Source organism: Tasmannia lanceolata, unplaced genomic scaffold (genome assembly GCF_043159265.1).
Source record: "Tasmannia lanceolata isolate RefF3 unplaced genomic scaffold, GAP_Taslan_0.1 ptg000018l, whole genome shotgun sequence".
In the NCBI taxonomy this organism is placed as follows: Eukaryota; Viridiplantae; Streptophyta; class Magnoliopsida; order Canellales; family Winteraceae; genus Tasmannia; species Tasmannia lanceolata.
In genome coordinates this window covers 61,704,072-61,727,461 of record NW_027518695.1, presented here as the reverse complement: position 1 = coordinate 61,727,461, position 23,390 = coordinate 61,704,072, and the positions used below count along the sequence as shown (strand labels likewise).

General features: G+C 41.0%; 1 protein-coding gene across 2 annotated transcripts in view; it reads right to left on the bottom strand.

Annotated features, from left to right (window-relative positions):
- Positions 1–23,390, bottom strand: part of LOC143849633 (uncharacterized) — a 66,316-nt gene that overhangs the window by 6,000 nt on the left and 36,926 nt on the right. For both annotated transcript variants that reach the window (XM_077358730.1, XM_077358732.1), the window contains exon 5: positions 4,472–4,634. In XM_077358730.1, coding sequence (XP_077214845.1) covers positions 4,472–4,634 — 163 coding nt within the window. The remainder of the gene's footprint in view (positions 1–4,471; positions 4,635–23,390) is intronic.

Genomic DNA, 23,390 nt, shown 5'->3' with positions numbered 1-23,390 from the left:
TACTCTTCACTTGCTGGTCTTCTATCATTTTGTTCATCATAAAATTCTTAAGATCCTATTTATCTATAGTTGGCACTAGGAAATTTAAAATTTTGAAACCACAAGAATAATTTTACATCCGAGGCATCGTTATTTTGTCAATATCTGAAGTTTAAGAGTTCAAGCTTGGGAAACCCCAATCCAGCAGGCATTGGAGGTGTTTTGAGAAACGACTTAGGGGAGGTTGTTTGGGCCTTTGCAGGGTCCATTGGAGAGGCGGATGCGTCAGAAGTAGAATTTCGTGCAGTTCATCAAGGTCTTAAGGATCGCATAACCACCCTCGGAGATTTGATAGGTTCTTTGATGAATTGTTTGACCAGTTTTTAAATAGCTGTCAAATGTGATTACCTTTCCCAAAAACTGTCAGCAGCCACCAGTTGATATGCTTGGCCATCATATTTAAGATAAGGCCTAACAATGCTTTAGCATCTCTTGGCATAACATTAAACTAGAAAGAGAGCACAAGAGAGACCCGGATTAGCACTCCAAACTGACCCATGACCCCATATAGCGAAACAACTTAGCCTACCCTCATCGTACCCCATACCCGTACCGCGTACTGAAACGAACCGCATTCCAGGTAACCTTGGTTTCAACGTGTGAGAAGATCCGATAATTCGGTGGCGGATAGACTAGCGAGAGATGGAGTTTCTAAAGAGTCACTAGCATTATTTGACTCCCTTCCCCCTTCAGTCCTTGACTCCTTGTATTTGTAGTTTCTTTGCTCTTCTTTTTTTCGTTGCTCTTTTGCATTTTGAACATTTCGGTCTCTCTTTTTAATAAAATTTTTGGCTATCATTAAAAGAAAAAAGAGTTCAGGATTTCATATCCCTTTATTAAAAAAATTAATTTCTTGCTTGTCTAAAATGAGCACAATATTCATTGGTTTTGAAACCACTAGAGTAGTTTTAGACCCCGATACATCGTTATTTAGTCAATATTGGAAGTTCAGGAGTTCAAGCTTTCTTGTTTGGTTGGTAAAGGGGTAACTTTATTAATGGATAAATAAACACAGCATCCTCAATTTGAAGGGGACTATTATAAGTCAATGTTTCATATTAGTTAAATAACAATGGATAGTCTACATTTTCAAAAAAAAATAAAATAGATACTCTTAGAAATGAGGTTAGGGTTAGAGAGAGGAAGAAGAAGAGGAATGGAGAGTCTCCACTAAGGAGCTCTTCATGTATATAATGTATATATAGGCCCAAATAGGGCAACAATGTACAATGACTACAATACCCCTCAACATATAACTAATGCCTAAACTAAACATATTATTCAACACTCCCCACAAACTGGAGTGTATATACTATTGAACTTCAGCTTGCTACAAAGAAAGTACAACAAACAACTAAAAATACAAAAAAAGGACCATACAACAAAAAGTACAATAATCTCATACACATAGCCAGCTTGGTACAACACTCCTCCTCAAGCTGGAGTGGTGAATACATAATGAAAAGCATAATAATAAGAGACAACGGCCACCATGAGTCCAATCATCGAGATCAGCGACCACTAAAAAGGAACAGCTCCCCCCAGAAGAAGCACTACTGCGAGATAGATCAGATTAAAGCCTCCCCTTGAATGAGATACCAGCGAATAAATCTGCAAAAAGCGAATGATCGAACAGAGACACAGTGACAGGGAAATCGCAACAATACATCAAGCAAAAAGGGCACACCAAATGAGCACATTACAAACAACAACAAAGTAGCACTGGCTGGCAGAGAAATCAGCTGAGTAGCACAACGCCAAGAGAAGAAGAGCAACCACCGGAAAGGTAATCGAATCCAACCAACGACGGGGTACACCGTCGTCTAGAGAGAAAAGGTCGACGACAGGATATCGCCGCCTGAATATAAGGAGGGAGAAGATAACGATCCAACGATAGGGACACCACCGTCTGGAAAGAAGGTCAATGGCATGAACATCGTTGCCTGAAGATGACCAACCAATGATAGGGAAACCGTCGTCTAGAGAGAATGTCGGCGGAGACACCATCGCCTGAAGAGAACCAACCAACGATGGGGAAACCATCGTCTGGAGACAAGATCGACGGGGACACCGTCGCCTAAAGAGAACCAACCAAGAATGGAGAAACCATCGTCTGGAGACAAGGTCGACAGCGTAAATATCGTCGCCTGAAGATAACCAACCAACAGTGGGGAAACCATCGTCTGGAGACCAGATCGACGGGGACACCGTCGCCTGAAGATAACCAACCAACGATGGGGAAACTATTGTCTAGAGACAAGGTTGACGACATGAACATCGTCGCCTAAAGAGATAACCAACCAACAATAATAAGAAGGAACAATTAACAATGAGAAGAACTATTAATGCGAAGAACGACTGACAATGCGAACAAGAAGAAACCAAACACTTGAAGAATGGTGAAAAACATCAAAGAGAAAGATAACATAAAGCAGGACGAAAAATGGAATCACCAACAATACTCCCCCCCGGGTGAGACTACATAAGCCCAAAGACAACAAGATAAGAAAACAAGACAAAACTCCTTAAAAAAAAGACAACAAAGAGAAAAAAAGAAAGAGAGAGACAACCCAAGAGCTACAATACAACACCCTCCCTCAAGTTAAGGCCGAATACCTTCAACTTGCAAAGAAAAGAAGACTTACAAGGCACAAAACCTCTCTTAGACATTTCATCGAACACTTGGGATGCACCTTGGAGATGAGGAGAAAGGTCATAGAAGCCAAAAAAATAACGAAAAGAGAAACTAGATGAGTTGGAGTGGAGTTTTGGGAAAGGAAAAGGATTTTGGGGAATAGATCTAACCAAATACAAAGGCCATACAAGCCAAAAAAAATAGAAAAGAGAAAATAAATGGGTAGAGGGGAGATTTAAAGATTGGGAAAAGGGTTTTGGGATGCCGAGGGGGATTTGGGTAGAAGATTTCTTCCCAAATGAATTCAATGAAAAAGAAAGGAGAGATTGGTTGTGGAAGGAAGAGAAAGAGTTGTTTTTTTTTTGTTTTGGTTGTGGGTTTATGGCAAACCCCAGTTGCCGAGAGACAGAAAGAATTTTTGATAAGAAGGAAAGAAATGGGGTTTTACGTAAAACAAGAAAGATAACCGGGAGATTTTTATTTCTTTTTTTCTTGAGATTTACGGCAAACCCAAGAGGGATTCCGTAATGTGCATAACAGAGAGAGAGACCCGAGAGTATGAGAGAAAAAAGATATGCGAGAGAGAGAGAGAGAGAGAGAGAGAGAGAGAGAGAGAGAGAGAGAGAGAGTTGCCAGGGAATATGCTAGAGAAAAGATATGTGAGGATGATAGAGAATGGAAAGATTGAGAGATTTTAGGGATCTTCTAAAAAAACAAAAAGGAAACAAGGAATATGCATGGAGAGAGAGATTTGAGGGATTTAGCTTAGAGAGAAATTAGGGCTTGACAGATTTTAGGGGTTTTGCCTATTTGGCAAAAAACCAAACACACCACAATGCAAATGCGCAAGATAATTGAGAGAGTCTCACGGCAAACTCAAAAAAAAAAAAAAAAAAAGGGAGACGAGAGCTAGAGATAGAGATGGCATGGCTCTTCTTCTTTCCTTCTACCTCTTCCAAAGGATCTTTGCTTTGATACCATGTTAGAAATAAGGTTTGGTGTGAGAGAGGAAGAAGAACAGCAATGGAGAGTCTTCATTAGGGAGCTCATCATATATATATATATATATATATAGAGGAAACTGTTGGTGCGCTTAAGCTCACCAACCTTATGGTGCGCTTAAGCGCCCAATCACATGGCTCCCACATTTTCTGTGGTGATCCAAACCATTCATTTGCAAGGTCCTATCGTAGATAGGGGGTGTACCAAAAATCAGCTCCATAGAATCATCCTAACCCATCCATTTTTGGAGAATCATCCTAACCCATCCACAAATCTGCCCAGTTTTGTCCTCCACAAATGGAGGTGTTAGGATGATCCTATGGAGCTGATTTTTGGTACACCCCCTATCTACGATAGGACCTTGCAAATGAATGGTTTGGATCACCACAGAAAATGTGGGACCCATGTGAATGGGCACTTAAGCGCACCATAAGGTTGGTGAGCTTAAGCGCAACAACAGTTTCCTCATATATATATATATATATATATATATATATATATATATATATAAGCCCAAATAGGCAACAATGTACAATGACTACAATACCCCTCAACATATAACTAGTGCCTAAACTAACCCTTACATATTATTAAACAGATACCACTGATTTGGCTCCTCTTCTATCTATTCTTTGGTTGCAGATCTTGTTTATCTGAGTTTAAGTTTGGTTATTCTGAGAAGGAACAAAAAGAAAAAGTTCACCAGTAACATCCTATTCAATAGATACCCATTTTGCTTGGTTTGCTCTCATCTTAAGACTAAAAAGTATAGAACGGGTGGAGAATCATCAATACCAATTGAACACATAGCTGATAAGCTTCCCATCATAGGCATATTGAGAGCGATGGAGACTGCTTGGCGTGCTGCCAGCTGTGCCTCAGAAAGTGTTGTACCCGTTGAGTTGCTAGTACTGCCTCGATTCAGGTTGGCCTTACGTTTTCTGATGATGGCCCATCTCTGCATGTATATTAGCAAACAAATTAATATTCTTTCCAAAGAAATATAAATTAATAATGGGATAAAACTAAAATAGAACTACATATGACCACAGGAAAGAAATAAGGGACGCCTTAAATTTTAAACAGCAGATATCACATGAAAAAAAAGATCACATGGCTTTGTTGAAACTTGAAAGCCCTTGCTTGATAAGATTATTATGATTATTATTATTTTTTTATGGGTAAGCAGGCATTAGGCAGACCCCAACCAGAATTCATATAAATGGCAAAAGGTACACTAAGGGGGCTCGAAAGCCAACAATTTTAGGGGGGCAATCCAAGAAGGACCCCTAACAAAAAAACCCAAAAAATACAACATGAAAATAGAGCAGTGCATCCAAAGTAAACTATCCCTAAAGCCAAGGGCGATGTCCACAAGAATAATCAGCAACCACAGGAATAGGGCACTACTCAAAAAAACAGGGCAGCAGCTAGACCGATCCGGAATGAAGAAACCAGCCTTCCGAGCAGCTAACTTAAAATCGAATATAAGACTTCTCATCAGTAACATCAATAGAAAAAAGGATTACACACGAGCATACAAAGTTCCCCCCCTATCTTCCTCAAGAAAGGACAGAAGGGGAGGAGGGCAATCCACAGAGGACATGCAGGAACCTTTACAGGGGCAATCAACTTTAGATAGAAAATCTACGACCCTATTTGCTTCACGCCAGATGTGGGATAATTTCCAAGAGGATAGTGAGGCTAGGACTATTTTGATAAATTCAAGAGTTTGAATTTTGCGCCAAGAGCAGGTTGAATTTCCTAAAATCATATTCTCAGCATTTTTTGAGTTTGTTTCAATCCAGAGGTGCTGGATCCCTTGGGAGGAAGCAATTTGGAGGCCATGAGCTATAGCTTCGAGTTCAAGGTCATTGATGGAGCAGGCTTTCATGTCTAGCTAGTATAGGATTGAGGGGATACCTCTGCAATCCCGGAAAATCCCCCCTATTGAAGCTCTGTCTTCTGAGATGGATGCGTCTGTATTCAGTTTAACTGAGTTCCCTTCAGGAGGTACCCCCAGCTACAAGTTTGAATAAGCTCCTCTTTCTGAAATAGAGGGATATTCAGGTTCAATGCAATCTAATTGTTTCTATCAGATTCAATGTCATTGAGTTTCAGATTAAGCGTTCTGACTTTGATAAGGGAGAGGATATGCCTGAGTATAATCTGCATGTGTGTCTCTCTTTTCTCAAAAATTCTTGAGTTGCGTTCCAGACATTAAAATCTGGAATTCTCTAGTTTTTGGCAGAATTGATATCCAAGCTCCATTAGTGCATAGTGAACTTGAAGAGATTTAGAAAAGATGTGCTGAGGATCCTGCTAATCTTGCTTTGAGAGCTGAAGAAGTAAAAGTAAGGGAAAAGTTCATCTCCACAGCTCTTCTGGAGGAATTCCTCCTTCGGCAAAAGTCTAGAGTTGACTGGATCAACTTGGGAGACCAGAACTCAAAGTTTTTCTATTCTGCAATAAGCGCAAGGCGCAATTCCAACTGCATCCAGGGGATTGTAGATCAAGATGGTCAAATCACATTAGAGCCCAGTTTAATTGAAAGCATTTTAGTCTCTTATTTTGAAAAGATTCTAAACTCAAATGTTCATCTTCAACCTTGTATCACTCCAGATCCAATTCGCACTATTACTCCTGTTGAAGCTGATGATTTAACAAAAGAATTCTCTCCTATCGAAATTGAAGCTGTTATCCAAAATTCTAATGGTGATAAAGCCCCTGGTCCTGATGGATTCAATGGAGCTTTTTTCAAACAATTCAGTAAAGGATGATACAATTGCTGCTATCAAAAAAAATTTCCGTTCAGGTAAGCTTCTATCTGAATCAAATGCAACTTTTATCTCACTGATACCGAAATGTGCAGGAGCTTCCTCCCCATACCAGTATAGGCCAATTTCCTTATGCAATTTCATATACAAGGTAATTACAAAGTTGATGGCAAATAGGCTAAAAAGGATCATGGGGAAGATTATATGTCCTTCCCAGTCAGCTTTCATTAAAGGAAGACTCATCCAAGACAACATCCTTCTATCCCATGATCTTTGCCACAATTTTCATCGGAAGGGCACAAAAAATGCAATGTGTGTCAAAATGGACCTAAGAAAGGCTTTTGATAGCATCAGGCACGACTCCCTCCTTGAATTCTTAAAGAAGATTGGTTTCAATGAAGTGTGGTGTAGGTGGGTTCAGCAGTGCATCACAACTCCCATCTTCTCTGTGTTAGTAAATGGCTCTCCAAAAGGATACTTTCGGTCCTCAAATGGTATCAGACAAGGGGACCCTTTATCACCTCTCCTATTTGGCATAGTGATGGAGATGTTATCCGTTACTCTTGAAAGGTCTCTCCCGTCATCGGATAGATGCTCTCCCTTCGCCAGAAAGAATATCAGAATATCCCACCTACTGTTTGCAGACGATGTTATGATTTTCTCCTCTGCTTCCATGGAAGCAGTAAAGGAAGTTAACAGATGTATGAAGTATTTCCATGATTACACTAGTTTGGATGTTAACCTCAACAAATGCGAATTTTTCTTTGCTGGGGTAGATGGCTCAAATCGTCGAAGAATTTGTAGGGTGCTTCAGATAAATGAAGGAAAACTTCCTATAAGGTATCTGGGCCTACCACTTTTCTCCTCCAGAATAACATTTCAAGACTGTCAACCCTTCATCTCTAAAGTGAGGAAAAAGATTACTCTTTGGTCCAACAGACTCCTCTCGAGAGCAGGTCGAATTGAATTAATCAAAACTGTGCTGAATTCCCTTCATCTGTACTGGTCTTTTGCTTTTTGTATCCCAATTGGTGTACTGAACTCTATTGAGAGAATATTTCGTGATTTCCTTTGGGGTGGATCCTCTCTTCAAAAAAGATACCACCCAATTGCTTGGGAAGCGCTATGTAAGCCAAAATCTGAAGGTGGGGTTGGCATCCGGAGGCTCACTGATATAAATAAGGCTGCTCAGCTGACACTATTCTGGCACATTATTCAGCAAAGGAATACTCCTTGGGTGAAATGGTTCTATGGGAAGCACGTAAAGAAAAACATCTGGTTAATGAACATGCCCTCTAAACCATTGTGGGTTGCAAGAAGCATCTTCAAAGTGAGAACTGAGGCAAAAAATCATATCTGTTATGCCATTGCCTCTGGGCAAGACATAAAATTCTGGGAACAACCCTGGCATCCAAATGGTCCCATCGATTCCCAAATCCCTGTGGGGAGATCCCTCACCAACATTCCCAGACAGTCTACCATTGCAGAACTGAGAAGCAACGGCATCTGGGATCTTACCCTGATGGATCCTCCCTATAATCTCTCGAAAATTCTGAAAGAAGGAATATATCTCCAATCCTCCACAGAAAACTACCCCATATGGAAACTGGAAAACAGTGGCATATTCTCTTTTCGCAATGCCTGGGATCAAATTAGACCAAAATCTCCAAAAATTGTTTGGGCAAATACAATATGGTTCCCTGGCCATATCCCTAGACACAGCCTCATAGCTTGGCAAGCTCTGCAAGGTAAGCTCAGCACATCTGATCGCTTGTTTTTTCTTGGTACCAACAGAGATTCGAGATGTGTCCTATGTAAGCAAGTTCAGGAAACTCATGATCATCTATTCTTCCATTGTTCTTTTTCTTCTTGGATCTGGAGATCCATTCTTTGGAGGTTTTCCCACAGGAGGAATCCTGCAAGCACTCTTCTGGCTGAGGAGGAATGGGTTAGATGCACTCATAGAGGAAGGGGGAAATCTGCAATAGCAATGAAAATTGCATTTTCTGCTTGATAAGATTATTCACAACTAGTATGAGGTCACAATTTCCTTCAAACCAGACCCAGAAAGGAAAGTGCATCCGTTTTCGCAACGAACTATACTTGAAGATTTTATAGATTAAGCTCTTCTTTATGTCACATTTAGAACTGTATTGTACATTAGGGAGATGATATCTGCACTCCCATGTTTGGCTGTTGATAGCTTGCTGTGTGTGCGTGCGTGTGTGTGTGTGTGTGTGTGTGTGTGTGTGTGTGTGTGTGTGTGTGAGAGAGAGAGAGAGAGAGAGAGAGAGAGAGAGAGAGAGAGAGATGTCGGGTGTATGGATAGGCCATGGATGGATGTTTTCCCATGACTGTATAGCCTGGACTTAGATAGAGAGAGGAGCACATCAAAGACTTATGGGTCTAGGATGGAGTTGTTACCTGGGCCATTCCATTTCCCCATCCCTGGAGCTGTTACCTGGGCCATTCTATTTCTCCATCCCTATCATTGACTAAGAGAAATTCGCTCGGATGTCGAGGACAGGCAGTTTCTTTCTTTTTTTTCTTTTTTTTTTTTTGGAGAAAATGATAATTTCATTCCATAAGTCAAAACATACATTGTTATGGGGACAAGACGTCCCACCATACAAAGTAAGGGATTGATAGAATGAACCCATAGAGGGTGATTTACATATAAGATTCAAATTCGGAAGACAGGATTAATCCCCCCCTAACGATTACAATAACGCGCATAGCTGGTAATCCTGCACCTTTCTTTGCAAGCTCATCCGCCTTTGAGTTTGCTGACCGACGCATATGGCGAATGGACGGTTTGATGAGGCAAATTAGATCGCAGATTTCGTCCAATAAATGAGCTAGCCTCCATGGTCCCGAGCGTCTATTTTTCAACCAAGCAATTACATTCACAGTCACCTTCTACAATGAGGGGACCAAGATTATGCCCGGCATAGCACTTCAATCCGGACGGGAGTGCTCTTGTCTCAGCCTCAATTGCATCCCAGAATCCAGCAGGCCCAGAATATGACATGATGATTTCACCATTCAGATTCCGTATAACACCTCCAATACCTCCAGCCACAGGGTTCCCCATTGAGCTTCCGGCAAAATTGAGCTTCAGCCACCCTTCTGGCGGAGGTTCCCATCTCGGAGCTATATTGAGATGCTGAACGCACTCGTTGATCACCAACATCCAATTTTGTAAAATCATTCCCGTAGCATACGGGATACCTACTGTTGTCTTTGCCCGTGAGATGATAGCCAATTTAATGTCTAGTACTATGTATTTCCAATGCCTCTCTTTAGAATTGAAGATTCTGTTATTTCGTTCCTGTCATATATGTGATGCAGGAGCATCCCCTGGGCATTTTACGTCAGCCTCCATGTCTTCCTAGTGTAGGTTTTATTTTGGTTTCACTAGTATTAGTCATGTTGTGTCATGTTTGTCTTTTCTTATTTTCATGTGTTTTAGTGGTCATTTGCTTACTAGGGTAGTTACGTCATTTTATATTGTAATGGGCTAGTATATAAACATGATCTGTCATTTTAGACACCCTCTGAGGATTTTAAATTTGGAGAGAAATTTTCTCTTTTCTTGTTTTTCTTGTTTTTCTTGAGAAATGGGAATTGCAAACTATTGATTGCAGTTTCTTTTCATTTTCTCCCATCTTTTCATCCCTTGTTACATGCAAGGTTCTTTGTCGACGATTCCGTGCTTGATCCGATCCCGAGTGTCCAAATGCCAGAAGTAAGATCAAGATCCCTATCATTTTCAAATTTCAAAAAAAAAATATTTTTGCAGATCTAGATCGCTTCCGCCGATCGCGCTCTACATCAATTTGGTATTAGAGTTAGCTCACAGAAATTTTAATTTCCACAATCCTCGGACAGAAATTTGCAGAGATTGAGACGACCTTGATCATGGCGATTGTGTGTGTGCTTGGTTGAAGATCAGCTAAGGATAGTGATTGCAAATTACCCGGATTTCCACAAAGCTTGAGGAATCTGCTTGTGTATCTCGCAATAGGTGATTGTATATTTTTCCAAGGTCTGCATCTGAAATCTCCTCAAATTGAAATTTAGGTAAGCCTCCTAAATCTTTACACCAGAGTAATAGAAAGGTCCATCGTCAAACTCAAAGATCCCTAGGTAGAAACATTCTCTCGGTTTGAGCACCAGAGATCCTGAAAAATCGGAACTAGATCTGGAATTGCGTTGTTCTTTTCCAGATCTTTTGTATGATCCTTAATCTTGCTTGGATTGAATCTCCTCTCAAGCTTCAGATCTACAGCAACTACATTCCTCGAAGAGAAGTCCAGCTTTGAATTGGAAATCATAATCCTACAATCAACATGCAGAATCTTCAATGCCTTCAGGACGAGTTTGTTGTTTGAATAAGGTTCCATGAAGTGAATGGCTAGTAAAATCCTTACCAAGCTACACATGAGAGATGAAATCATGTTGATAGCATTGTAAGTGCTTGCTAAAGTGCTACAGTGAACCTCTTCCTCAACTCCTTGCAATTTCAGTCTGGAATTTCATTTTGCATATTGTTTATATGAGTTCCTGAGAAGAGATTTTTTGTGGAATTATCAGAAAAAAAGATGCACCTCAGCTGTTTGAGAAATGTCCTGTTATAAAACAACCTGTGAACCACACTACAGAGCAAGGACTGTTCTGCCCACAATATTTTTACAGTGTTTTTTTTTACATATTTGGGCTTTACAAAGTACTCTATTCTTGCTTGATCTACCCGAAGGAGCACCATTGAGCACAGATTAGAGCAAAGACCCAACACCTTAATTTTGGTCATTAGCGGAAATGAAACATGTTGAAATTCCTCACCATTTGAATCTGAACAAGAAGCACTTGTCACATGGATCAATTTGTCCATGGTCATTCCTCAAAGATGGCATTTTCATTACAGATTGTTTTGGATCAACCCTTATCCACATTTGCTAGCAGAACCAGTTAAGGCTCTTAATTGAGTTGGATCGGAGCTGATGCTAAGGCCTTTTACAGTTTGGTCTGGGTTACTTGGCCACTGTTAGTTAATGTGCTATTTGAAACTTTCTGCTACTTGATCGTCCCTAGCTGATTTCCTTTGCTGGAACATTATTAGATTTAATGGAATTACAGTGTACAAGCTTGTTGAATGTGCTATATTGGAATTTCTCAAGGCATGGCTGTGATATTTCAAACAAAACACTAGCGGTTGATATTGTGCTATGCTAATTGTACTGAGCCAATATTATTTTTTTCCAATAGTACCAACCTACAGTTGAACATCGGACTGTTGTAATTTCAACTCAGTGTTGGAACATGCCATTGGGAGTGGACAGTTTGTGGAGAGCAGCAGCTGCGTAGTTGGGTTCCAATCTCGAAGGAGCAATTCCCATGCTAGACACCTTCAGGTACTTGAATCTTGTTGAACCAAGCTTGTTGTTCGCTGGAGTTAGAGAACAGTCCCAAGACCTGCCTACTGCATACTTCCATTTTGGTTGGAATATATAAGTAACTCCAATGAATTTTTTTTTTCAGGTTGGCGGGTTGCCCATGCTAGACACTTTCAGGTTGCCCATGCTAGACACTTTCAGCTACTTGAATCTAGTTGAACCAAGCTTGTTGTCCACTGGAGTTAGAGACCAGTCCCAAGACCTGCCTACTGCATACTTCCATTTTGGTTGGAATATACAAGTAACTCCAATGAATTTTTTTTTTCCAGGTTGGAGGGTTGAATACTAGCATAAGATGGCTCTCAATTTCAGTTTCTCCATGTCCGTCAGTTCCTTCTAGTACAAAACTCTTCCAAAACAGAGAGCTCGTTGACCAATCTGACAGTCATTGCATGTTCTTTCAAATTCAATTTTCAGAAATTACAATCTCTTGGGACGTCTTAAATCAAGGTGTCGGAACATAAATCATTGGCTATTATATTTGGCTTCTTGGCATACAGGAGCAGCAAGCAAATTAGAGTATTTCATCTAGAACTTGAATGAGAAAACCGGCAGCTTAATCATCAAATCTCAGGCTTATTATACAGAATTTGCAGGACTTATTATCTCTCAGTTGGAGATAGTTCTTCAAGGTTTTCTGCAGTAAACTATTTGGCCGTTATAGCTGACTGGTTCACATCCTGGGTGCTGATTCTAGGAGTATATGGTGCTGAGTATGTCACTGATCAGATTTTATAAAGGCGTGAACTGATTTGTTTTTACAGAAGTTGCTAATTGAGAACCGAGGAAAGAGCTGTCAACATAAATTGGCAGTTGCAACTCTCAAATCTGACAAAGCTGCAATTGTTAAAAGACAGAGAACTTCTAATCTAGCAGACACCAAACCCAAGTTGAGCCTTGACTTCAGTTGAGTTGAACCAGCCTGTTGCTTGCCAAGCATTGAAGAATAGTTCAGATTTGCAGACCAGCATCCTTCAGCATATAGCATCACAGAGCATTAGTTTAGATTTGGCTTAGTAAAACCGCAGTGTGGCATTAAAGGCTGCAGCTAATTTCCATCTAGTTTTTTTTTGGAGCCGCGCAAGCATCTATGGCATCACCACTTGTTCCTCACATCTATGGCTATGGTGATGTTGAGACTGAGTGTACGATTTGGGCCGATGCACTTGATTCGTATCACAGATACAATGGCTTCAACCATCGTGAGACATTACGGCTTGCCAGAGAGATTGTCAAACTAAGTGCAGAGTCTATGTGGATGCTCATAGAAAGAGAGCGTTGTGACTTAGGCAAACCTCCATTCCACCGATGGGAGCAGGTCTGTGATCGCTTGTTGAGGATTCATGCTCCGAACGAGTATCGACGGTGACATGATGAGGAGAGAGCCCAAGAGGACCGATGGGAAAAATTAATGGCCCAGCATCGCCGAGAACAGGAGCCTCGCCATAAACAGAAAGATAATCTTGATTCCCTCACCATGCAGTTGCAGAGACTAGAGTGACATGCACATACAATGATGGTGGCATGCTTGGCACCCGTGTTGTTGTTGATACTGTTGGACTCGAAATTTTACAACAAGGGCAAAATAGTAAAATCCCTTATTAAGATTAGAAGAGAGAGAAAATGGGTGGTTACGCATTACGCTATCCCCTAAAGTAAAAAGGGATTAATAAAAAAAGTTAATCCCTAAATACAGTGATGGTTACGTATTCCTCCGAAAAGATCTGTTAACAAAAAAATCATATCTTGCTGAAGGATAATTAATTAAAAATTGTATTTAGATAGGGAACCTCTCAATGGATAATGAGAGGCATTTTCTTTCTTCAAGAAATGTAATTAACGACTAATAAAGCCGGAAATGTACGATCCCTACCAAAATTAATAAAACCTCTTCTCGCAGGAGGGAAATTTAATCCCAATTTATTTTATGTGTGATTTCCCTTTTCATGCATGTGAAATTTGTTGCGAACAAATTTTTAGCATGTCCGGTAGGACACACTTCTCCTCTCATCTTGGAGTAAAAAAGGTTCCTTCAACTAAAGCTGAGTCCTGGTTTGCACACACTGGGTCAGGATTTCCTAATCATCATAACCTTCCATGCCGGGTTTTTTTTCCGACTCCGGACGGCACGGGGCCCCCTACGACTTGGCTCTCAGTCGGCGAGGGCATATGCTCTTAGTCGGTGAAGCCTCGCAACCAGAGGTAAGGCTCCTTTAGGGCCTCCACTCACGACTTGCTTATAGGGACATGATCTGAGAGCTTGAAGGAGAGGAGGCTCTCGGTGCTTCTAACCTAGCCCTCCAGCCCAAAAGGGTTCCAATACCAGCGTATGTTAGCTCAACCTGTAATTCACTTGTTGGATATAAAATAAAATATCTCGTACCTAGAGTTTATGTATTCCTATTTTCTTTACTCTTTGTGCAGAGAGAGAGAAAGAGAGAAAACAATGGCTTTTGTAACACCGAAATCAACTTGTGTTATTTCCTCAACTACGGATTCATTCACTCCAGCTGCATCAAGAATATCGCTTCCAGCTCACGTGGAGACTTCACCACCTTTGAATATCAACTTTCGAACAATCTACGCCGTAGAACTCTCAGTTTGTGGACTTCTCAAAGGGAGTCCACCAGTGGGCGTGGAATCCTCTGTCTCAAATATTAGGTTGGGAGCAAACTTCATCTCAACAGCGGCGACGACTTCTGCAAAAATGCCCAAGATTTCGAGAAAGCAAAGGGCTAAAAGGAACAAAGCCAAGAAGGAGGTTGAGATGAAAGTCCCTGACTGCAGCCAATATGCGGGTCCAGTTACTCGCAATATGACTAAGAAGATCTTGAAGACTTTATCCAAAGTGGAATCTCCTGTGTCACAGAATACACCATCGGTGATGAGGGAAAATCCAATGTACGGAGATATGGAAGCAATTTTCGTCGAAAGTGATTTTCCGGAGTCGCCAAAATTATCAACTCCCCGAACCCCAACTCCTATCCATTCTCCGCTAAGGTCACCATCTCCAAGGTCGTCAACGCCTCTGACCCTGCTAGGATTCTCTAATGAATATGTAGTTGAGTTATGACTACTGGCGCCACAGAACAATCTGCACTGGCCGCGGAAATTGCGGAATTAAGGAGGAGATTGGAAGAAAAAGAGGCGGAAAACATAGCTCTCAAAGTTGGGCAACCACCAACAGTGACACCCTCAATTATTGGGGCCTTAAAAGATATGGTGATACAAATGGTCCAAGAAGTTACAACGGCGGCATGTAAGACCCCACTTAACAATCAAAAACCATATCCCAGATATATGGACGATATTCTATTTCCTTCAGGATACCAACATCCAAAATTTGATAAGTTCGATGGAACTGGATTCCCAAATGAACAAATTGCACATTTCATTTCTGCGACTGAAGATTCGGCAAAAAGTGGCCCTCTTTTGGTAAGGCAATTTGTGCAAACCTTCAAGGACGCAGCTTTCACATGGTACACAAAGTTGGAGCCAAATTCGATTACTAGCTGGGAACAAATGCAGTATGAATTTCTAAGGCATTTTTACAGCACTCGACGAGATGTAAGTGTTAGTGAACTTACCAAAACCAGACAAAGGCCAATTAAGTCTACTGATGACTATATAGCTCGTTGGAGAAACCTGAGCCATAGGTGCACCACCAATTCGAAAGAACCAGAACTCATTCAATTGTGCCGGAAAGGGATGCATTTTGCAATTTCGCACCCGTTGTTTGTTACTACGATCAGGAGCTTCGAAGAATTGGGCACCAAAGCGCATAATCTAGAAGCTTCTCTCAAGCGAAAGCAGACGGAGCAGCCACTCCTGCCTAAGAAGAAAAAGAATGAACTTCTCCTTAGGTTAATGAAGTAGCCTTTATAGAAGTCGGAAAAGATCGAAAAAATAAAGGAAAAGAAAAGGTTGTTGAAAACAAAGAAATAGTAAATGAAAAAGATAGAGTTAAACCAAAAACAAAATCAATTAAGGAGAGACAAGAAAAAATTTACTCTTTACCAAATGAAGAAGTCGAAGATTTGTTTGAACATCTACTGGAAAAGGAACTAACAGAATTACCTCAGCCAAAACGTCCAGAAGATATGAAACGACCGATCATCTGAAGTATTGCAAATGCCATCAATTGGTCAACCACAATCTTCAAGAATGTTTTGCTCTCAAAGGCAATCCAGAAGCTGATTGATGAATGGTCCATACGTCTGAAAGGAGATCACAAGGAAGATAATACTAATGCAGCAGCTACCAATGTTATCTCCATTAAAGAAGCTCCATCTCTTGCCAATAGAAAGAGAGGGCAGCTTCCGAAAGCTACAAAACGATCTCCAGATATTCCATATCCCAAAGATGGGTTCAAACCAAAAGCTCGAAGCCTCGTGACACTTAGAGAGTTTATGCCGCCAGAATTCTATAATAGAATACAATGAGAAACCTTACCGATATTGGTGGTGCCTCGCTCCTCGGTGGACCATGAATTCTTTCCAAGTGATAATAGTGACACGGATTCTTCATATACTGAGGATTCATGTGATGAAGGCGGGTTTCAATGGTTTGTCAGTCGTAAAGAGAAACGGCTTTCAGAGAAGTTAATGGTTGAAGCATTGGAAAGATCAGGGTTACCTACCACTCAAGAAGAAATGCAAAGGAAAGGATTGCCGTGGCCATTGCTAATTAAACCCGGGCTCCCACCAAATTTTAAAGATACGCCCTGGAATGAAGATGAAGGATGCGAGGTGCCTCCGCCATATGAGCATTTGGAGTCTCCACGTCTGTTCGTTCTAAATGTAGCGTCAGTTTCACCTATCTCTGAGGAGGGTCAACTATCAGAAGATTGCTTGATGGCGCAAATATTTGAGGATGACGGTGATCTATGCTTTCTATCTGAAGAGCCTATCGAAGCAAATGCAACCATTTTACAATATAGTCGACGACCAAAGCAATCGGCAAATCCTTCAGGAAAAGAGAAAACTGAGGGAAATGAAGATTCTTCAAACCTAGTCCCAAATGCTTTACCCTCAACAAAGGAACCGGTTAAGTACGATGTTGTAGCACACCTCAAAATGGTTCCCGCTTTACTTGGCGTTTACGATGCTTTAAAAATGTCAAAAGAGTTGAGATATGCACTAATTTGAGGACTCATAAGCCCCGCCGATTTTCTCACTGAAGTTTGTTAAGTCGGAATAGGAGAGAACCCTCCAAAACCGGAGACAATCGTAGAGTGTATGGCAACCCTCACTTTTACTGACGATGATCTCTTGCTGGGCACAAAAGCACACAATCGACCACTCTTTGTTAGAGGGATACTGGAAGAAGCAGAAATCAACAGAATAATGTTAGATTCTGGAGCTACAGTCAACTTGTCGCCTTGGAGAATCATCACTCATTTGGGTTCGAAGGTTCAGGATCTCACGCCAAGATCTCTTGTGATACAAGGGTTCAATCAAAATGGTCAAAGAGCCATCAGCACGATAAGTCTCCACCTTGAAATTGGCAACCTGAGATCCATGGTCTTTTTCCATGTCATTGACGCTGAAACATCCTACAATGCTTTACTTGGAAGATCGTGGATACACAATAATGGGGTGGTATCTTCGACGCTACACCAGTGCTTCAAATATTATTTTGAAGGGAGTCAAGAAAAGGTGAATGCAGATGAACATTCTTTCACTAAGGCTGAAGCATAATTCGCGGATGCAAAATTCTACATGGTAGAGGATCCTCAAGAATGTACGGTTGCAGATCTTGAAAAGTCATCTATCGTTGATCCCAAGGAACCTAAAAAAGCAACAATTGAGTCGTAAAAGGAAAAAGAAAAGAAACTCGTTTTCCAATACATACCAAAATCTCAACAGAAAGCGTGTGAACCTAGGTTGGTTCGAATCAATAGAGGGAGAATGACTCTATCACCAATTGAGATGATCCACCCATTGACCAAGATTGATCCTTTGATTCCAGAGGAGCTAAAGACTTGCATAGTCCCATCAAAGAATCCAAAGCAAAAGCCTATCTGATTCTCTAAAGGACCATCTTACGTATCACCGACTCCGAAAGAGGGTTTAGTGAAATTAGACCCCCCATGTCTCGATTATATAAATGTTAAGGCGGTAAAAATGGTAGAAAATATGGGTCTTGACCTCAAGAAGCCCCAAATGAGACGAGTGGCTCCATTTGAAGTCCAACAAAGTTGTATAAATGCCACACACGGGCTAGGATTTCAGCCCTTTGTGGTAGGAAAGCGTAAGATGGTTGTCCATCACATAGCGACCGGTGCTCAAAAAACTCCATTATCAAAAGGCAAATCTTCAGCCTCTACAAGTCGGGCACATACGACTTGGCAAACGGAAGCTCAAGAATCTTCATCAGGAAAGAGATTCTAAAAATTCAAAGAGTCAAAGGCATCTCATAATAAATCTCCTCGTGTATCTGTCTTCGAAAGACTTGGAAAACCCAAACTTACAAATGGAAAAGGGAAGAAGATAGTCCCAAATCACGTACCTTTTAGGGGAAGACAGCCAGCAAGGTTTGTCAAATGGAATCACCGAGTGACACCAGCTATGGGACCTGTGAGGATCACTAGGCGATTTGATCAACCGAACAAACCAATATATGGGACACACAATTCTCATTCCCAACAAACTCCGAGTCCAAAACCCTTACATCATTATTCGGAGAAGGCATTCAAATTGATTATGTTAATGGGATATGAAGTTGGCAACAGTCTGGGACGGAGTGGCCATAATGATATCCACACACTAGAAGCCGATTTGTCTCGCCAGGTGCATGTGACTGGGATGGAACCAGAAGAAATAGAACACGTCCTCATGGTATTTGTAGATAAAATACCGACAGATGAAGATGTTATCGAACCAAACTCTGCTCCGCCCCAATTTGAAGGAGGCCAAGCCACTGTTGATGATTTGTATGAAATTAACCTAGGAACCCCTGAGGAACCTAGAGATACTTATGTAAGCAAATTACTCAATGATAACGAAATGAAAGTGTACAATGCGCTCCTTCTTGAGTATATTGATGTGTTTGCTTGGACTTATCAAGAAATGCCTGGTTTAGATTCTAAAATTGCTACTCATAAACTCACAATAAATCCTGAAATAAAGCCAGTTGAACAGTCCCAACGAAAATTCCAACCCGAATTAAATGTCCAAATTGAAGCAAAGGTTGATAAGCTAAAATCTGCAGACTTCATTCGTGAAGTAAAATATCCCATATGGGCAGCAAATGTAGTCCCTGTCAAAATGAAAAATGCGCAGATTCGGGTCTGTGTGGATTTTCGTGACCTTAATAATGCATGTCCTAAAGACAATTTCCCACTGCCAATTATAGAATTAATAGTTCATTCGACCACAGGTTACCAAGCCTTATCTTTTATGGACGGCTTCGCAGGATATGATCAAATATGTATGGCACCTGAAGATAAAGAGGTCACTGCATTTCGAACCCCTAAAGGGATCTACTGTTATAAGGTCATGCCTTTTGGGCTAAAAAATGCAGGAGCCAGATATCAACGTGCAATGACAATCATCTTCAATGATATTCTCCATGAACTGGTTGAATGTTATGTGGATGACTTAGTGGTCAAGACAAAAGATTGGCAGAATCATGTCAATGACCCTCGTTGTGTATTCGAACGCTTAAGGAAGCACCAACTAAAAATGAATCCTCTAAAATGTGCTTTTAGAGTGACGTCTGATAAATTCCTAGGCTTCATAGAACGTCATCAGGGAATCGAAATTGATCCAACAAAAATAAAGGTCATCCTTGACATGCCTCCACCTCGCAATATCCGAGAATTAAAAGGGTTGCAAGGGAGATTAGCATATATCAGGAGATTTATTTCAAATCTTTCTGGTTGATATAAGCCATTTTCCCGATTAAGGAAAAAGGATGTTCCTTTTGAATGGGATCAAGCTTGTAGCAATGCGTTTGAAAGCATTAAAACATACCTCCTCAATCCACCAGTATTGACAACACCTGTCAAAGGAAAACCCCTAATCCTTTACGTCGCGCCATTGGAGGGATCACTGGGAGCATTATTAGCACAGGGCAATGACGAAGGTAAGGAAAGTGCCTGCTACTATTTAAGCTGCACACTGGTAGGAGCGAAATTAATATCTAGGGTTGATCCACTAAAATAATTGATGTCCCGGCAAACCCTTTCTGGACGCCTCGCGAAATGGTCTCTACTGCTATCGGAATTCGAAATCACTTATGTACCACAAAAACCAGTAAAAGGTCAAGCTTTAGCCGATTTCCTTGCTGCAAATCCCAAATCCGATAATTGGCCATTATCAGAAGATTTACCTAATGAAGAAGTCTTCTATATGGGAATTCGAAAAGGATGGCAAATGTTCTTTGATGGAGCTTCTCAAAGGTCTGGAGCGGGGGCAGGCATTGTATTTTGCATGCCGGAAAACGGCGTACTACCATATTCCTTCACCATTATCGACCCATGTTCAAACAACACTGCAGAACATGGAGCGCTAATTATTGGGCTGGAAATGGCAATCGGCATGCAAATCAGCTCCCTACAAGTATTTGAGGACTCAAAACTAATTATAAATCAACTTCTCCATGTTTATGAGGTAAGAAAACCCGAGTTGGTCCCCTACTTTAAAAAGGTCCAACAGTTAGTAGGTCAATTCCAGCATAAAGAAATGATGAATATACCACGCGGAAAAAACACCCAAACTGATGCTTTAGCTAAATTAGCTGCATCGCTAGTACTTCCTAGTAATGAGATAACCCAAGTTAATATCAGAGAACGACAAATTTTGCCATCTTTGTATGACTTTCTTGAAGATGAAAGTCCCATTATGGATACGGTCTCGATTTATGAGATCGAAATAGATGACTGGCATCAACCGTTGGTCGATTATCTGCAGAATGGGAGACTACCTCCTGACCCTAAGCAAAAAGTGGATGTAAGGAGACGTGGTCCTTGATTCATATACTTCAATGACGCTTTGTATCGAAGGTCCCTTGACGGCATTCTCCTAAGATGTCTCTCCGAAAATGAGGCAAGAAGTGCATTGAACGAAGTGCATGCTGGTATATGTGGTGCTCACCAATCAGGTCCAAAGTTACAACAACAGTTAAAAAAAAAGGGTTATTATTGGTCTACCATGGTAGCAGATTCTATGGAATTTGCCCGAGCCGAGCTGAGCCAGGCTCGAGCTTGGTTGGGTTCAGGTTCAGCTCATTTAGTAAACACAACAAATAAATACCATTAAGTAATATATACATATAATATATATATAGTAATATACGAACATAATCCGAGCTTTAAAGCTCGGCTCGGCTCGGCTTTATGAATCCAGCCTAAAAAGTTCACGAGCTTGTCCAAGCCGAACTATACAAAGTTTGAGTTCGACTCGTTTATTTGACGAGCCTAATTTTTGGGCCCATGTTCGGCTCGTTTAGTAAACGAACGAGCCTAATCCCGAGCATTTAATGAGCCGAACCCAAACTTGTTTGTGATCCGGCTCGGTTCATTTGCCGCCCTACAGGCAATTCCCCTTAAAGTTGTAAAGGCAACAAATGTTACTAATTTCATCCGAACAAATATTATCAACCGTTTAGGTACCACAGCGAATTATCTCAGATAATGGAACACCTTTTAAAAATTGAGCCATGGACCGATTCTGTGATAAATTCCACATCAAACAACTGCATTCGTCAGCCTACTACACTCCAGCAAATGGGCTGGCAGAAGCATTCCACAAGACACTCTGTAAAGTTCTTAAGAAAATTACCTCAAGAAATAAAAGGGATTGGCATGAAAGACTTCAAGAAGCCTAGTGGACGTATAGAACAACATATCCCACCCCCACACAATCTGCCCCTTATTCTTTAGTCTTCAGTGGAGAGGCTAAATCACCTTTGGACGTACAATTCCCGTCTTTGAGAGTAGCCATCCAAAATTCCATCACTGAAGAAGAAAATGCCAAATTAAGATTGCAGGACTTAGAAGCATTAGACGAGCACCGCCTTGAAGCACAACAACGACTAGAGGCGCATCAAGCACAGATGATGCCTTCATTCAATAAGAAAGTTAGGAGACATCCTTTAAAAAAGGTGATTTGGTACTCACCATCAAAAGACTTATAGTGATATCGAGACGATCTCGCGGAAAGTTCAATGAAAAATGGGAAGGGCCGTATGTAGTTGAAAAGACTTGCAAACGGCGCCTATTAGTTGATTTGTGTCGAAGGTGATCGCCTCTTCCCTCCTATCAACAGGCGTTTCATGAAGTTATACTACACATGAAATCCGTGATCTCAAAAAAACAAAGCCTACATCACATAACCAATAAATGAATAAATAAGTAAAGAAAATAATTTCTTTTCAAAAAAGGGGAGATACATAACCAAATGTTATCCTCCCTAAAGGGGAGGGAAGAAATGAAAACATACAATAAAAATCCGAACAAGTCATTTGAAATGAGGCGAAATCTCTAAATTTCTTCCTTTCCTCCAAAGTTGTCTGGCTTTCCCTCAGAAGATTTTGTCGCTCTGAAACTCGTCATTCTGCATTTTCTTAAGAAGCTATGGCAGCTACTCTTTCTGTCGTTGCCTTTATTAATGCTTCTTCACACTCTTCAGATCACTCATCTTAGTCTGCATCATTGATCATTCTTTTTTCAAATTTTTAAGGCGGGTGTTTATAACAGATTCCTCGGCCTTAAGGGATTCAATGGCATGCTTACTTTGATCGTACTTCAAAGAGGACACAGAAACTCGATGCTCCGCTTCTGCAATACAATCCCAATGAAATGATTGTTTGTCTTTATCAAGGGAAGATTCTTCCCCCAACCTAAGGATTCCCGATATATGTGCCTTACAACTTAGGGAATGAGCTCCGTTGATTTGAAATGGTTCGATTTTACTTAGGATCATTTGTGCACAATCCTTCACTCCATGGAGTTCTGAGACCTGACAACGAGCTAAGGCTTTCAGTAGTGTCTCCCCATACACTGGCGGCAGCTAAATTAGCGGGTATCAATGCTCACATCAAAATCAGCCATGTCAAAAGGTTGTTCAGAAACTGGAGTCTCGGTTGATGAATTGTTGTGAGACGACGACATCACAGTAGTAATCTCAGTCGAAGAAGAAAGTGCTGCCATAGATGGTTTATTTGCCACCAAAGGGGATGTTGGTATTAATATAGCACTAGGTGTCAGTTTTGGTGTCGGTTTTGATATAACTCCGGATGTTGGCGTTGAAACACTAGGGCCAATAGCAGAAATGCCATTTTTTTTTATTTCGAAACTTGCACAAGTGGACCACTCAAACTTGATGGAACACCAAAAGAAGCATGTGGTAGCGAATGAGAAGCCTTTGATGCAGCCATCGAGGTCAAAGCAGCCAAATTTGACACAGGTGATGAATTAGTTGGAACCAGCAGCGATGGTGTAGCCGTTTGTGTCTCTGAGTTACAACGGATGGTTTC